The sequence below is a fragment of the Rhinoraja longicauda genome, chromosome 1 (genome assembly GCF_053455715.1).
Source record: "Rhinoraja longicauda isolate Sanriku21f chromosome 1, sRhiLon1.1, whole genome shotgun sequence".
Classification (NCBI taxonomy): domain Eukaryota; kingdom Metazoa; phylum Chordata; class Chondrichthyes; order Rajiformes; family Arhynchobatidae; genus Rhinoraja; species Rhinoraja longicauda.
Window position 1 is genome coordinate 80,890,559 of NC_135953.1, and position 18,431 is coordinate 80,908,989.

An 18,431-nucleotide genomic window follows, 5' to 3' on the forward strand; every position below is an offset into this window, starting at 1 on the left:
GAGATGATGACATCCATGTTTATGTGACTGCGTAGCGGGATATAGACAGGTTGAGCGATTGTACAAATAGAGACAAATGTGAGGTGGCACACTTTGATAAGAAGAATCAAACGGCAGATTATTATCTACATGTGAAAGAGGCTTTAGATGAGTAAAGTACAAGGGACCTAGGCAGATGCGGCAACAAGCTAAAAGCAAATAGGGGCAGGAGTTTTGGAACAGGGAAGTTAAATGATAATTGTATAGGCTGTTGGTGAGACCACACTTGGAATACTATGCACTTTTGATTGCCTTACACAAGAAAGGATGTAGCACAAGTGAGATAGTCCAAAGGATGAGACGGTTGCCCTTTCAAGGGAGGGGTTGGAGGCCAAGCCAATGGTTAGTTTTAAGGCAGAGATAGATAGATTCTTAATTAGTACAGGTGTTAGGGGTTCTGGGGGAAATGGGGTTAAGAGGGAAAGATAGATAAACCATGATTGAATGGTGGAGTAGACTTGATTCTATCACTTATGAACGTATGACCTTATTGAAACATAGATTCCAAGGGTCCTGGCAGGGTGGATTCAGAAATGTTTTCATTCGTGGGTGAGACTTGAAGGGGATATAATTTCAAGATAAGGAGGACGCCATTTGAAATTGAGGAGCATAGAAATTTCTTCTCACAGAGGGTAGTAAAGCTCCGGAATTCATTTCAGCAGAGAGTTGCGGAGACTACATCATTAAAATTTTGAAATCCATGCTATGAATAAAGAGATTCCAAATACAGATCACGTCCAAGATCAAATGTAGGTTTCACCTAATCTGAAACCAGGTTGAGAATGTGGAAATGCCCAGCAGATCAGGGCATATCTCTGGAGGGAGAAAAACTGAGTTAATGCTACAGAATTGAATTGTGTTGGAGTCTGCAGCCAAAAAAATATGTTTGTTGAATACATCTTCTGTCTGGGCATTTTCCAGCTTAATATTGAAATCAACAATTTCAGACAACTTGCTCTGTAAGGTTATTATTCATTGCCTGATTAACTCATTTTTTCTCCCTTCACACACAATGCCTGATCTACTAAGCTTTTGACTTGTGATTTTGAGTTTTGGCAACAGGTTTGGCTTCCATTTCATAATTTTAACATGGGCTTTTGTTTGCTTTCTAAAGCTCTCTCATGCTGTCCGCATTAATCTAAAACCAGGCTGCTCTGCAAACATGGGGATCATCTGGGCAATGGTGGCCTTGCACCATCATGGATAGTTCCTTTGTCCAATTCATCCCTTTTCACTCTTTCTACAATACAGAACAAACTTGTTTCCTCACTTTCTCAATTCTGATGAACATGAAGCATTAACACTGTTTCTCTTTCCATAGAAATGCTGCCTGATCTGCTGAGTGTTTCCAGCATTTACTGTTTTTGATTTCAATTTATTTAAAGTTCGATTACACAGTGGTGATATAGAACATTCAAATATGCTTGTTTTTTGCATGAACTCCCAACTAGATCAGTCTGAAGAAGGGTCTCGACCCGAAATGTCACCTATTCCTTCTCTCCAGAGATGCTGCCTGTCCCGCTGAGTTACTCCAGCATTTTGTGATACCTCCCAAATAGATCTAAATATTTTACTTTGCAAAATATATATCTGACAGCACTTGTTCATGGAAAATTTATATTTTTTTGTTAAAAAGATAAGGTAGTGGAAAACTAGCACCTTTCTTAATTACAGTTTATGCTTGTATTACTGATCGCATCCAAAGCAGAGGCTATCCGTAGTTTCTACCATGTATCTGTTATAACTGTAGCTCCATTTGGTTGCGTTAAAGGATGATGAGGATTATTTTCAAACTGGGTCAGAGCAAATGTAAGAAAGTAGAATCCATAAAAATAAAATATACGTGATAAGTTAAAATTTTATAGCATTTCCAAAATAGTTTAAATAACATTTACATTTGGGACATGTTGAAACTGGGCTATATTCACAGCCCAACCTAGTTTCCCCTAGTTTGTGATGACCTTTTAATTATTTTTTTGTTTAGTTTATTATTGTCACATGTACCGAGGTACAGTGAAAAACATTTTTGGTGAATACCATCCAGTCAATGAAAAGACTATACATGATTACAATCAAGCTGTCCACAGTGTACAGGTAATGGATAAAGGGTATAATGGTGCAAGATAAAGTCCGATTAAAGATAGTTTGAAGATCTCCAATGAGCTAGATGGGAGGTCAGGACTGCTCTCAGGTTGGTGAGATGACTGTTTACTTGTAATGATGGGACTTCCAAAATAAAACTATGTAAAGAATACTGGATGAGCAGGCAGTGCTCCAAATTGATGATCCAGGCATACAAGTTCAAATCTCATCACCAGCTTGGAATTAAAACGGAAGTGATTAAATACAAATCCTTTTCTCCAGAGATGCTGTCTGACCCGCTAAATTACTTCAGCATTATGTGTCTATTTTTAGTGTAAATCAGCATCAGTGGTTTCTTTTTGCACAAATACAAATCCATCTTTTGCACAGTCAGGTATGGACAATAAACAATTGCATTGTCAATGATGTTCATGTCCAATGGGTAGAACATTGTCTGAGTCTTCCTGAAGCTATTCCTCTTGAGCATTCTGGAAGGTGAATATATCACGTTTGAAGAATGGGGGGACTGTCGATCCTCACTCTGTGAACTCTTGATCCCACTGTTTTACTAACACGGTGACAACAGTAGAAATATTTCCTTCCCAGAAAGAATGGTGATTGATATGGAAATCACTTGAGTGCTGTTCCAAACCAAGATCATTACTCAACTCATATAGTAATCTCTCAATATCTCTGCCATTGATGAAACAAATGATGAATGGGTTCAGTGCAAATTGGGTGATCCACTTCCCAATATTACCAACCATGTGGTAAAGACAAGCATCTAACTGCATGTCCTGTGAAATGTAACAAAGTGCTTTTCTTTATTTTTCAAAGTGACTAATTTTCAAATTGACCACATTTTCTGTATAGATTTGTGTTTTTATATATAATTTATTTAGACACAGTATTAATTACATGCCTTTTGAAATTGTTTGTCCTCAGGACAGTGACAATCTGTGGTGGGACGCATTTGCGACGGAGTTTTTTGAAGACGATGCAACGCTAACACTTTCATTCTGTTTGGAAGACGGACCAAAGAGATACAGTAAGAAGCATTTTATTTGACTTGGAATAACATGTGTAAACATTTGTTGGGCCTTCAGCCAGTGTTTACAGTTTAATTATGTAGTGAATGAGGAGGTAATCTATCATCAGGAACATTTGTACTGAGGAACATTCGTTAATCAGAAAACATTGTGCCAATAATATTATTTTCAAAATACTTACCAGTTAGAATGGAAGTATCCTTGGAAACAGCCAGTGCCTTTGTCAGAAACCAATTAATTCAATTGTTTTTGTGGCTAGGACAGCATTTTTGAGATGTTAAATGCATTGATGGATGCATATTATTGAAAATAATAATCTTTCTGAATGCTGTATTTCAATCACTCTGCCCAGTTTGTGGATTCACTTGCAGCTAAGTATAAAAAAAAACAATGAGATGACAAGGAAATGCCTGTTTCAAAGTATTAAAACCTACTCACTCATCATAGCAAAACACGGGGGAAGAGGTTATTTGGATTATCATTTATGCAAAATATTGGGGATGCAGTCAGTGTTTCTTCATGAAATGGGTTCTGTGTAGTTCATGAAGCTGAGGATAACTGGTGATTTTTGAATCAGTTGATAAGGGAAAACAATGTTTGAACTTTGTATTATTTGAAACATTAATGGATCATTTAGCCACAATTATTGTACTCGGTATCTTGTGTCTCACAGCTTCTGTGCATTATTGAGTTTGTAATTAACTCTGACCAGATCATTGGTTTGGTTTGGTGTTGAGGCTTGGCCCTTGGAGAGACAAGAAATCTGGCAGGCATCCCATGTTATCACCATTGTGGAAAGTCGAGTAATTAGCTGTTAATTATTAAATCTCGTCTTAGTAACTCATACGTAGTAAATTAAAAAATAAACATCTTGGTTTTATTTCTCATTGTTATAAAATACTGGGAAAAGCACTTGTAGCATGTGATGGCCTATTTGCTCAGGAATTTGCAGGAAACCTGTCACAAAAATGGTGATGACTTACTACCCATTGCTCCTGAAGATGCACTCATCATCCTGCGATATTACTTCATTGTTCACGGGTCTTTTACATGCACCCCCCTGGCTGGCAGCGAGTGGAAGATCTCTTCACCCAAAGCAATGACCATCGTCCGTAGAATCAGAAAGTCATTTCTGTACATATTAGCTCCAACCCTCAAACAGATTGCCATCCGAATTTAATAACACACATGCTCAGTTATGGAAGATAGGGGTTGCAGCAATGTGCTGAGGTTGGGAAGAGGCAGAACGCTGATGGAAACCAGCCGCATGACAGCCACAGTAGTCGTTGCCTGGCTGGCTTTTGGTTCTGGATAAGGTTAGGCTGGAGAGAGAACAAAGGCTGCCCATGTGCTTTGGGTGAAGATATCTTCCACTCGCTGTCAGCCAGGGTGGTGCATTTTTGTGACAATTCAATCCTGGTAGAAAGATGGAAAAACTGTTGTTTTGCCTAACATATAATGCTTTCCTAAATTTTCAAAGTAATAGTGCCAGAGAGAGGTGACATTTTGCAGGCAGCATGCAGGAAAACATTTGTAAACTCGCCTATTGACCTTTTAAAGTGGAAAGCTGCTAAACTCTTAACGATCTCCCAAATCCAGCCCAGAATGTCCAACATGCAGAAACCCCGACCCCCCACCCCCCACCCAGAAACAATCACATCACCAGGAAGCTGTAGGGGGGCCTCCATTATGTGAGAAAATATGATCGGTGGGAAGACCTTCTGGTGAGACAGAAACGTCGAGGCATGTGACCCGTCCCTCCATATTGGCTTCTGGCCAATGTACAAACGCTGGAGAACAAGATGGAAGGTCTATTACAAGATTGGTATATCAGAGAGACATAGGGGCCAAACCGCCGAGACATGGCTCACCTCCCAATTCTCCGGATACTGCCCGAGGGTTTATCAATCACCACATGGACCGGACAGCGATTTCAGGAACAGTGAGAAACATTGGCATGTGCTTCATGACAAGAACGTTATGGTGCTCAGAAGATATGTTCTTATTCCTGCTCCCCCAACCTGGGACATCTGGTGATTAAATGCAGAGTTCTCAGCCTTCATCCTGACGGCAGTTTACACTCCAAGTCAAGCCAGCACTTTAGGAATTGAGTGCAGCGGTCAACAAGCATGAAGCAGCGTACCTGGACATCATCATCATCATCACTGTGGACTTCAACCAGGTTAGCTTGAAGAGGACCCAAAACACCTAACCACTGCTGCACCTCCATCACGATTGCCTACTGCTGCATCCCTCACCTGCACTTTGGAAAACCTGACCACCTGGCTGTGCCTATTTATTCTATCTATTTCCAGGCAGAGACTGAAGAGTGTGGCACCAGTGAAGTGACCTCGAAGAGCTGGTCAAAGAAGGTGGATAAGCAAATACAGAACTGCTTCAAACCTGTGGAATGGGCCATGTTCAAGGGTTCATTCTTGGACCTGAATGAATATGCCACAGTTGTCACCAACTTTATATAGAAATCAATGGACAGGTGTGTACCTGGAAAAACATTGAGTTTTCCTTAGCCATAGATGAACCAGGAGAATTGTAATCTGCTGAAGACTAGACCCGTGTTGCGTTGTGAACTGGTGATCCAGAGTCATACACAAAGTCCAGGATCGCCCATCTGAAGGCCATCGTGAGTGCAAAGAGATAATTTCAGACTAAACAGAAGTTTAGGATTGGAGTGTTCCATGTTGGCTATTCTGGGTACAGAACAATTGGCAGGGTGACACTGGAGGGTCAAAATTCATCCTTGTTGTTTCTGTGGAGGTCTAAAACGATGGCAGCTGTGAACTGAACTCTGCTTTTGAAATTCTATTGGGAATGGGGGCAATGCACAGGTGGTGCTGTAATACCTAGTTAATCCAAGCTGCTAAGCACTTATTTCTTCCCAGTCCTTCAATTTTGGATAGGGGTTTTTGTTGTTATTATGTCCTGTTTCAAAGATAAAGCAATGTCCATTTGGAGTATTTGATAAGCTAGGACTGTTTTCCCTGGAGTGAAGAGGTTGATGGTGACCTAACGGAGGAGTATAAAATAATAAGGGGTAACGATAAGGTTGATAGTCACAGTCTATTCCCCAAGGGGAGGCAAGTCTAAAACTGGAGGGTATGGGCTTAAGATCAGATGGCAGATTTACAGGGAATCTGATGGGAATTAGGGGTAGAAAGAGCTATCAGAGGAAGTATTAGAGACAGGTTTAATTACAATGGTAAAAAGCCATTTGGACAAGTAATGGATAGGAAAGGTTTGGAGGGATATGGGCCAAATGCAGGTAAACAGGTTTAGCATTGGTAGGCGTCTTGATTGGCATGGAAGAGTTGTTTCGAAGGGCATGGTTTCATGCCATAAAACTGTATGAATCTACAATAAGCACTCAGAATGAAATGCGTGTGATATAGTAATGGGTTGTTAATGAAAATCAGAATGCTGATGCAAGGTGTAAGTGGAAGCTTATAACCCAAGAGAGGTGTCGGCGGATTTCAAATATATCTAAAAGGTTTCCCTTTCTCTGTACCTGGGTAGGGCAGTGTGTTTGAACAATAGCAACAACCACTTTAGTTTTCGGAAGAGCATCACTGGGCTTCAGCGTTGATGGTTTTCAGTGCACCTCTTTCCTCACCACAGATAATGCCGCAAAGATACTGAAATTGCACCTTGTATTTGTAGGTGATAGGATTTGATAAGGGTTCATTTATGTTACTAGGTATCAGATTCATATGTTATCTAATCAGCCAGCAAGGCTCAGAAGCTATCGGTGAAAAAGCAATTAACATGTGGTCATATAAGCTGGTGTGACCTTTCTTGTGAACTGAGTCCCAGTAAAAAGGGCTTGTTATAGAATAACATCTTTGTGTCATCTGTGTAGTGTAAAACCGACGTGACAGTCTTCAACCTATCTTGTCAGTGGATCTGTATGGTTTGTTAGATGAAAATGTTTTCAGATTGTAGTGTCATGTACGGGGTGCTAAATTTATTTAGTTAGAGTAAATTCTGAATACAACTGAAATTCAAGTTTATAACTTACAGCGATACAGATAAATGGTTAAATATATATTATAAGAAAATAACTGCAGATGCTGGTACAAATCGAAGGTATTTATTCACAAAATGCTGGAGTAACTCAGCAGGTCAGGCAGCATATATATATATTATATATAAATATATATTATAATGAATCTAGGATGAGACCTACTAAAGTGCATTAGAAATCCAGATCAGAACTTACTAAGTGATGAATGTTTTTCTTTCCACACTGTGTATTTTGTGTGTATTCTGTGTGTGTGTATTCTGTGTGTGTGTGTGCGCGCGTGTGCTTGCGCGTGCGCGCGTACGTACACCGGGCCCTGGTGAGACCGCACCTGGAGTACTGTGTGCAGTTTTGGTCTCCAAATTTGAGGAAGGATATTCTTGCTATTGAGGGCGTGCAGCGTAGGTTCACTAGGTTAATTCCCGGAATGGCGGGACTGTCGTATGTTGAAAGGCTGGAGCAATTAGGCTTGTATACACTGGAATTTAGAAGGATGAGGGGGGATCTTATTGAAACATATAAGATAATTAGGGGATTGGACACATTAGAGGCAGGAAACATGTTCCCAATGTTGGGGGAGTCCAGAACAAGGGGCCACAGTTTAAGAATAAGGGGTAGGCCATTTAGAACGGAGATGAGGAAGAACTTTTTCAGTCAGAGAGTGGTGAAGGTGTGGAATTCTCGGCCTCAGAAGGCAGTGGAGGCCAGTTCGTTGGATGCTTTCAAGAGAGAGCTGGATAGAGCTCTTAAGGATAGCGGAGTGAGGGGGTATGGGGAGAAGGCAGGAACGGGGTACTGATTGAGAGTGATCATCCATGATCGCATTGAATGGCGGTGCTGGCTCGAAGGGCGTGTGCACGGGTGCGTGCGTGCGTGCGTGTGTGTGTGTGTGCCAAATGCACATTATTCCATCAGCAATGGTGTGTGTGTTGCAAGCTGCTTGCCAAATGTACATTATTCCAGCAGCAATGGTGAACAGATCACAGACATGTGTTCTTTAGTTTAGTTTAGAGATGCAGTGCGGAAACAGGCCCTTCTGCCCACCGAGCCCGCACCGACCGACACTTACACCAAGCTAATTAGCCTGCAAACCTGTACGTCTTTGGAGTGTGGGAGAAAACCGAAGATCTCGAAGAAAACCCACGCAGGTCACAGGGAGAACGTACAAACTCCATACAACCAGCACCCACAGTCGGGTTTGAACCCGGATCTCTGCGCTACAAGCGCTGTAAGGCAGCAACTCTACTGCTGTACCACCGTGCTGCCCTGTGGTTCATGTAATCCCCATTCCTTGCTTTGCCAAACATGTTGCTGACTTTGATGTTTTTCATAATTATGGTTTTATTTTTATTTATTTACACAAGGTGGATATTCCTGGCATCACGTATTTATTGTCCATCTCTAATTATCCTCGAACAGGGTGGCAAATTCTGGCATTTTAAACAGCAATTAAGAATTAATCATATTGCAATGAGTCTGGGAATACACTTTAACAAGACTAGATTTAGAGATACAGCGCGGAAACAGGCCCTTCGGCCCACCGGGTCCGCGCCGCCCAACGATCCCCGCACATTAACACTATCCAACACACACTAGGGATAATTTTTACATATTACCCAGTCAATTAACCTACATACCTGTACGTCTTTGGAGTGTGGGAGGAAACCCGAAGATCTCGGAGAAAACCCACGCAGGTCACGGGGAGAACGTACAAACTCCATACAGACGGTGCCCGTAGTCAGGATCGAACCTGAGTCTCCGGCGCTGCATTCGCTGTAAGGCAGCAACTCTACCGCTGCGCCACCGTGCCGCCCTAAATTTGACAGATTTTGTTTCTGTCAAAAGTCATCATTTAACTCTATGGAGTTTTTCCCCATATCCCTTGATTCTATTAGCCCTAAGAGCTAGATCTAACTCTCTCATGAAAACATCCAGTGAATTAGCCTCCACTGCCTTCTGTGGCAGAAAAATCTTTCCCCTCTTAACTTAAACCTATGTCCTCTGGTTCTTGATACCCTTTCCCTGGATAAAAGATTTTTGTGCATTCATCTTATCTATTCCCCTCATGAATCTTCACACCTCTGTAAGATCACCCCTCAGCTTCCTGCACTCCGAGGAATACAGTCTGAGCCTGACCTGCCTCTCATGCCCTCAGGTCAGGGCAACATCTTTGCAACTATTTTGATGCTTAAAGACAATGATATCTCGGTGCAGTTTGTGAGACCTTTCTGTGGATAACTTGGATGTAACATTCCCCATGTAAAGAATGACCATGCTTGGAAATGGGGAAAATGGTGGTAGAGTGATGGAAATCAAGAGTGAAGGATATCGAGATTGAAATGCAACTTCTTCTGCTGGGATTGTCCCTTCCTTAAGAAGCATTTCAAAGTAAGAGAAGTGAGTTTACAGCAATTCAGAGATTTTCACAAAATAACAGCAGGCAGGTTACTTGATCAAAACTCTTCATGTAAAACCTTCACATTAATGAACATATGTTAATTTTTTGATTGTGAAAGGGCACTCATTTCTGGATGAGCCTGATGTGGTTTTAGCTGTCTAATAGTGTAATTTTTAGGGTTGTAGCATGGAAGCAGACCCTTCAGCCCACTGTGTCCATGGGAAGACGGTGGAACAGCAATGGCAGGTATTCCTGGGAAAAATGCAGAGGTTGTAGGATCAATTTATCCCAAAGAGGAGGAAAGATTCTAAGGGGAGTAAGAGGCACCCGTGGCTGACAAGGGCAGTCAAGGACAGCATAAAAATAAAAGAGAAGAAGTATATCATGGCAAAGAAGAGTTGGAAGCCAGAGGATTGGGACTCTTTTAAAGAGCAACAGAAGATAACTAAAAAGGCAATACGGGGAGAAAAGATGAGGTACGGGGGGGGTAAGCTAGCCTATAATATAAAGGAGGATAGTAAAAGCTTTTTTAGGTATGTGAAGAGGAAAAAAATAGTCAAAGCAAATGTGGGTCCCAAGAAGTCAGAAGCAGGGGAATTTATTATGGGGAACAAGGAAATGGCAGATGAATTGAACTGGTACTTTGGATCTGTCTTCACTAAGGAAGATACAAATTATCTCCCAGATGTTCTGGTGGCCAGAGATCCTAGGGTGACGAAGGAACTGAAGGAGATTCACATTAGGCAGGAAATGGTGTTGGGTAGACTGATGGGACTGAAGGCTGATAAATTCCCAGGGCCTGATGGTCTGCATCCCAGGGTACTTAAGGAGGTGGCTCTAGAAATTGTGGACGCATTGGTGATCATTTTCCAATGTTCTATAGATTCAGGATCAGTTCCAGTGGATTGGAGGGTAGCTAATGTTATCCCACTTTTTAAGAAAGGAGGGAGAGAGAAAACGGGAAATTATAGACCAGTTCGTCTGGCATCAGTGGTGGGGAAGATGCTGGAGTCAATTATAAAATACAAAATTGCAGAGCATTTGGATAGCAGTAACAGGATCGTTCCGAGTCAGCATGGATTTACGAAGGGGAAATCATGCTTGACCAATCTCTTGGAATTTTTTGAGGATGTAACTAGTAAAATTGACTGGGGAGAGCCGGTGGATGTGGTATACCTCGACTTTCAGAAAGCCTTCGACAAGGTCCCACATAGGAGATTAGTGTGCAAAATTAGAGCACATGATATTGGGGGTAGGGTACTGACATGAATAGAAAATTAGTTGACAGACAGAAAGCAAAGAGTGGGGATAAATGGGTCCCTTTCAGAATGGCAGGCAGTGGCTAGTGGGGTACCGCAAGGTTCGGTGCTGGGACCGCAGCTATTTACAAGATACATTAATGACTTGGATGAAGGGTATAAAAGTACCATTAGCAAATTTGCAGATGACACAAAGCTGGGTGGCAGTGTGAACTGTGAGGAAGATGCTATGAGGATGCTGGGTGACTTGGACAGGTTGGGTGAGTGGGCAGATGCAAGGCAGATACAGTTTAATGTGGATAAATGTGAGGTTATCCACTTTGGTGGTAAGAATAAGAAGGCAGATTATTATTTGAATGGTGTCAAGTTAGGAAAAGGGGACGTACAACGAGATCTGGGTGTCCTAGTGCATCAGTCACTGAAAGGAAGCATGCAGGTACAGCAGGTAGTGAAGAAAGCCAATGGAATGTTGGCCTTCATAACAAGAGGAACAAAAAGGTCCTTCTACAGTTGTATAGGGTGCTAGTGAGACCGCACCTGGTGTACTGTGTGCAGTTTTGGTCTCCAAATTTGAGGAAGGTTATTCTTGCTATTGAGGGCATGCAGCGTAGGTTTACTAGGTTAATTCCCGGAATGGTGGGACTGTCATATGTTGAAAGACTGGAGCGACTAGGCTTGTATACACTGGAATTTAGAAGGATGAGAGGGGATCTTATCGAAACATATAAGATTATTAAGGGGTTGGACACGTTAGAGGCAGGAAACATGTTCCCAATGTTGGGGGAGTCCAGAACCAGGGGCCACAATTTAAGATTAAGGGGTGGGCCATTTAGAACGGAGATGAGGAAAAACTTTTTCAGGGGAGGGCACCAGTAAATGGGGAATTGGGGGAGGGCACCTTTAAATGGGGGATTAAGGGAGGGAGAATCAATATTCTAGAATTGATTGTGCCATTATTCTGTACAAATTGCTATGCTTCAGTTATAGTCAAATTCCTTCCAGGAGCAAGTTTCTCAGCTTTCGGCATAAGATCTGCCACTCGCCACAAATATAAAATAAGATTCCTTCATGTTATGAAATTTACTGCTGCTTGTTTTTGTATGCAAGTCACTGCTCGCTTACACAATTGGTCCCATAACTCCTGAGAGGAGACAAGTTTTCTTCAATTCTTGACATCCCCACAGAGAGGTGAGCAATGGAAGGAACTACAAGTAGCCTGCAGGAAGTCCGGGGAAAACTTGGGGTTGCCATTCCTGATTAATGCTCAGTGATTCCTGCAGGAAAGAGCAGATGTTTGTGTATGCCTAAACAAGATCAGGCTCCATTGTGGAGCCCTCCATCACAACACCGTATTCTCATATGAATTGAGTACTTTAGGAGCAGACTAGAAAAAATGTTTTACTTTGAAAATGCTGAAATATATGTGCTGCCTTGCAGCATTCGGTTGTCTCTTTAGACCACTTTATTCAAGTGCTACTGTTGCATTGTATAACTACTGCGATTATAAGATATATTAGTAGGAAGTCCATTAACATATTTCAACGCACCAATTTAAGTGTTGTGCAGTGCCGCAACATATAAAGTGCTCAGAAATACGTCAATTTGTTTTTCATCTACCGTCCATCACAACTGTTCATTTTGTAGCTCAGACACAAGCTCTGTGAAAGAGTTGTGTTGTGAATCAAAGAGCATTGTGGCATTTTTACAGTTTTCATTTGGGAATAAATTTTGATATTCTTTCATCTGGAATACATGTTAAGATCGCAGTAACTACTCTACTGGAACTAGGGCAGTTCTCGGGAATGGGAAGGTTTGGAGAGGTCCAGCCAACCAAGGATTTACCCCAATTTGATGGTCTGATTGAAATGGTGTTGAGAATGGTGCCATCTTAATGACATTAGTGAAAACAAAATGAAGCATTCAACCATGTAATACTTGATGTAATACTTTACTGCATTTCATATATATCTGTAAAAAATGCACCACCATTGAAAATGGTCATTTGTTGAGAGGGAAATCCCAAAGTAGGCACATCTAAGGGATCTTCAGATTGGGCACTCTGACAGAAAACAGGATTGTTAGAAGGGTGCTGGTGAAAATTTCTGTATGGTTCTCTATACTGGGAAAGCTTTCTTCTATTAGTTTATGCTGAATTTCTAATAGATTCATAGAGTCATACAACAGAGAAATGGCCCCTTTAGTTTACTAGGTCCGTACCATCAATCACCCATTTATACAATTCCAATTTTAATATCTCTAAATTCCCATCAACTCTTTGCCACCACTCCCCCTCCCCCCCCCCCCCTCCCCAACCCTCCATCCCGTAAAAAGGATCTACCAATCGCCAACAAACAAGGATTGTTTTCCAGTGGCCAATTAACCAACCAGCCTGCATGTCATTGGGTTGTGGGAGGAAACAGGAGACCATGAGGAAACCCTTGTGGTCACAGGGAGAACATACAAACTCCACACAGACAGCACTGCAGGTCAGAATTGAGCCAGGGCTGTTTGAGTTGTGAGGCACCACTGTGCCGTCAATAACCTAAATATGAATGCCACACTTAAATGTTGTTGTTAAGGTGTCCACCAAGAATCTGCCCTTATTCTTATCCAGTCATATATTCTAAACCTGATCCATGATGTCAGAAGCAGAGAGAGGTAAAACCTCAAATGCTTTCTATCTGCCATGGTAAGGAAAATCAATTCAGGTTCACTCATACAAAATTCCAGCTCACGGTTTATCAAAGAGAAATTTCCGGAACCAGTTGACTACTAATTCAGCTTAGATAAGCTTGACCCATGAAAGCTTGATGAGACAAAGGCGGAAGCAGTGTATTTGTGCAAAAATAATTTAAAAAAAGGTCACTCACTACTCTTTTTATAATGTGGGTAGGCACATACGAGGAATGGAGGGATATGGATCACATGGCAGCAGAGGAGATTAGTTTAACTTGGCATTATGATTGGCGTGAACATTGTGGGCTGAGGGGCCTGTTCCTGTGCTCTTTTAAGAAAGCTGAAGATAACCAAGCATAGCCAGCATGATTTTATGAAGGAAGTCATGTTTGGCAAATCCAAATTCTTTGAGGCTGTGACAGGAAGAGTTGAGAGAGGGGAATCGATAAATGCAATGTATTTAAATTTCCAAAAGGCAATAATTAAGAGCAAAAAATATTGGAAAGGGTGCATTAGCATGGATTGAAAACTGCCTGTCATGGAAAACAGAGTTGAAATAAATGGGAATTTTTCAGGCTAGAAGGTACAACTAGTAGACGACCCTTGAGGTCTGTTATTGATCCATCATCGGAAGAGTGAGCAGACTAAAGTTTCCAATTTTGCTGATGATGTGAAAATAGATGAAAGGGCATGTTTTGACGAGAACTGTGTGATTCTGCATGGGGTATAAATAGATTGAATTACTGGCAATTTCTAAGTTTAATGTGGGAAAATGTGATGTAATGTGAAAGGAATCAGGAGGAAGATTATTATCTTAGTAGAGAGAGACTGCGAATGAGTGAAATGCAAAGGGATCTAGATGTTCTAATGTATAAATCACAAAGTTGACATGTAGTTAAGAAAGCAAAAGGCATGTGGGCCTTCATTGCAAAAAGTTTCTAGTTTTAGAAAAGGAGATCTTGCTAGAGTTGTACAGGGTATTGGTGAAGCCACGCCAGGAATACTGTGCAGATTTTGCCCCCCACACCGTTATCTTAGAAAGGATATAGTGGCATTGGAGGGAATCATTGGGATCATGGGATTTCCTGGGGTCAGAGTGTTATCAAGAGAAGCTAGACAGTTTTGGTTTGTATTCCCAGGAGTTCATATAAAATCCTAAGGGGGATTGAAGGATAGATGTTGGGAGATTTTCACTCAGTGGGAGACTTACACACAACAGAACATAGTTACAAATGAGGGGCCAGTCTTTTAAAACTGGGTAGAAGTTTCTTCATTCAGATGAAGAAATGAATGGATGGAATTCTCCAGCACTGGGTGGTGGAGGTCAGATCATTAGATATATTTAAGGTCAGAATTGATAACTGTTTGAACGATTAAGGGCTGTGAGAAACTTGCACTGAAGACAAGTTGAGCCCAGCAAGATTAGCCATGATCATTTTGAATGGCAGGCCAGGTCCATTGGGCCAGTTCACCTCCTGTGCTTATTTTCTTGTGTTGTTGGATTTTAATTGATAGCACTTCCTTTAGCCCTATTCTTGGTTTTAGATTTGTCTTAACTCTGCAGTCTGCCCAATCAGTATTAAACCAGTGCTTAATCCATTATCAAAAAAAATCCTTTGATCTTCAGACCATTAGTTTCTTATAGCTTGACATTTGTACCCTAAGATCACTGTGGTCAGTATCCTTTTAACACCACTGCTTCGAACCAGTTGACCACTTGCTGACCACATTCCCTCACTCAGGAAGGCTGTAGAGGCCAATTCAGTGGATATTATTAAGGCAAAGATAGATAGATTCTTGATTAGTACAGGTGTCAGAGGTAATGGGGAGAAGGCAAGAGAATGGAGTTCGGAGGGAAAGATAGATCAGCCATGATTGAATGGCGGAGTAGACTTGATGAGCCGAATGGCCTAATTCTACTCCTATTTGTTATGTCCTTATGTCCTTAACTTCAGAACAAAGCACACCATTATTTTGAAGTCCCCGACTTGCTGGGTTCACGTAAGTTCAAACATTCCCAGGTGCCTGCGCCAGGTCATTTCTGGGGCTGACATGAGTGGAGGAGTTGACTGACATCCCTGAGTGTGCTCTCTGAATGAAGGCCGTCAACTGCACTGCTGGCAGTCCAGTGACAGGGAGCTGCAGTGAAGCACTGCGGGCTGACAGCTGAATGACAGCTTCTGACTTGGGACGTCGTTTGTGAATCCTGCTCCCGAAGAATAATCAGGAAGAGAGCTTGTTGGAGGCTACTTTTTCCTCTGTTTGTATCTCTCTAGTTTTGTTGATGTTTATTTGGGATTATCATTGAAAATATACTTCAGTGTTCTGAATTATCTACTATTGGTACAGTTAAACCGAGAACAAGAATTAAGGCATAGAATACTATGTTGTACGTTGATACGGATGTCTTATGATGTTGATTATCAACCCATCTAAGCACGGAAAGTCCTGTCAGTATCAGAAATATTTTCAATGCAACACAATCCAGAATTAATCTCTGCAGATTAGTTAATCTGAATAGGTGTAGAAGTATTCAAATGATTTTCATGTGCAATATTTTTAAGAAGATCTTAACCCCATCTTTATTTTGTTTGAAACAAAATGATGCTATTAGAGGTATAAGAAAATAACTGCAGATGCTGGTACAAATCGATTTATTCACAAAATGCTGGAGTAACTCAGCAGGTCAGGCAGCATCTCGGGAGAGAAGGAATGGTATTAGAGAGCTGGTGAGAATCAACTCAGATAAAAATTATCTTGCTGGTTCTGATTCTGAACACAATGACCACCTACACTCTCTCTGTAAAACAATGATGCAGTGTATTGTTGGGAGAATTTTATTTTGCTCCTTTTATTGCTTTGTTTGCATGTTAAGCTCTAATTACTAGAAACGAGGCTATCTGAAAAATGTATTTTATGTGTTCATCAAAATTGTAATCTAGTGTGGCCATCATTATACTGTTCATTGTAAACATCACCGTTTTAATAGAAATTTTCTGGGATCTCACAATCACAGTTTTTTTCTGTGTCATTGTGCTACTGCAGCAAATGTTAATATTCTAATGAAGTGTGTAAACAATGAATTGTCTCCATTAGTATCAAAGGCTGGGAATATCAATTATTTGCTACGGGAGGGTGTCAACTAGCAGAATGATATCCATTCATTTTTTTAATTCTTTAGCGTTCAATAAAATATATTGCTTTACTTATCAGAGAGTCTGCTTAATTTGTGGTAACCTGGTTTGATTTTAGTTCAACAGAATGACTTCGATTTTCTCTGATGTTTAAAGTAGACATGTTAATTGTCTATTTAAACACATGAAAGTTAGAAATAAAAATTGTTTTGTAACGTCAAGATAAATATCACTTTATTGGGTTATATGGCATTCAAGGCTTTAATCTTTAATACATTTTGCCCTGCTTCAGAAAAAAACTGGTAGAAGATAATTGACCCATCCATTCATGTGCACTTACTGTACCTCTGTTTCACTTTTAATGATTTGTTTTTATTTATTACATTTTAAAGATGCTGGATCTGTCTTTAATTTTTGTTTTACAGGTGCACAGCAAATGAGTGTGAAAATCATTCTAAGAGAATATTAAAATGCAATTCAAAATAATGTTTAGTAAACCAATGAGAACTGATTTGAGTGTGGAGTAGCAGGTGTATGGGATTTGGAGAAATAAATAATATTGTAGGGGGTCTATCTCGCTTGCAAAGGTCCATCGTCCATAATATTCATGACTGAACTGGATTCGTCCAGGCCATGGTTGCCCATCATTTTCAATTATTTTCAAGTACAAAAGGTATCCCACTGTGTTTAGGTATTTCTGGTCGGTATAAATTTCCCTCCAGGAATGATGTATTCTTCGTTGCTGGGGTTTGGACTTAATGGTTTCCAGCTCTGCAATGCTCAGTTAACAAATAGAAGTGCCTGCTCTTCCCCATCCAGGCTGACATGTCTGAAGCTCTCCTCTTTCGGCACTGACACTAGCAATTGCCTCTTTCCCAGTTGTATGATAAGGAGGAGAAAAAACCCCTCTATGTCCACACTCATGTTTACAGAATACAAAATCACTAACGCACCAGTAAATCACCAATGGGGAGAAAACAAAATTGTTCTTGCAATTTCCTTCTGATGTTGTGTTAAAAAGGAATAAAAGGAAAATTCGAAACACCAGACACATTTTTGAAGTTTCCCATCAATTTCAGGCTTGTGGATATATAATTAAAATAAAAGGTTATTTATAACAATTGAACAAAACTTAAATATTTTGGGCTTGTCAAAAGGTAATCTTCATAACTGGTTTCCAGTTCACAGTGATATCACTTTATCAGGATTTTTTTTCCAGGCCAATGTTACTCTTCCATATTTGATTTATTCCTTCCATTTTCTCAGATGCAAACCTAGCAAAGCGAAATAGAAATCAGAATCGCAGGTCATCAGGGCCTGACCAGCCTCCTTGCCAGCAAGCACTGAGTGGAGAGTTCAAACAGCTTTCAAATAAAACATAGATGCTGAAGTCTCTTGTTCGATTGCCTGTCATATCTTTCTGATTAGCAACATTTTCCTGGGAATTCTGAGAATTTCCTGCTGATACTTTGGTTAGAGAGTGGAAGAATCCCTGTAGAGCCTGGCCATTAACAGGTTTTGTTGCTGTACTCATCTTGCATTAATTTACCCTGTTAAGGAGGACAGTGGGTCAGGGAAATCACCTAATCCAGACATTCAAAATATAAGATCGTGTTTTGAAAGTGATATTTGTTGAAACAATCTTTTGCACACAATGCTCAGTGAGAGTATTGAGATGAATCTGTAAAAAGTGAACTCTTTGAGCTAAACCGCAGAAATACTGCAGCTGACAGCTATACTATAAAGGTGGAAGGAATA

General features: G+C 40.8%; 1 protein-coding gene across 11 annotated transcripts in view; it reads left to right on the plus strand.

The window, feature by feature from the left end:
• The window catches only part of ldb2a (LIM domain binding 2a), a 382,001-nt gene that overhangs the window by 205,710 nt on the left and 157,860 nt on the right, over positions 1-18,431 (plus strand). For all 11 annotated transcript variants that reach the window (XM_078401019.1, XM_078400961.1, XM_078400939.1 and 8 more), the window contains one exon: positions 3,067-3,169. In XM_078401019.1, coding sequence (XP_078257145.1) covers positions 3,067-3,169 — 103 coding nt within the window. The remainder of the gene's footprint in view (positions 1-3,066; positions 3,170-18,431) is intronic.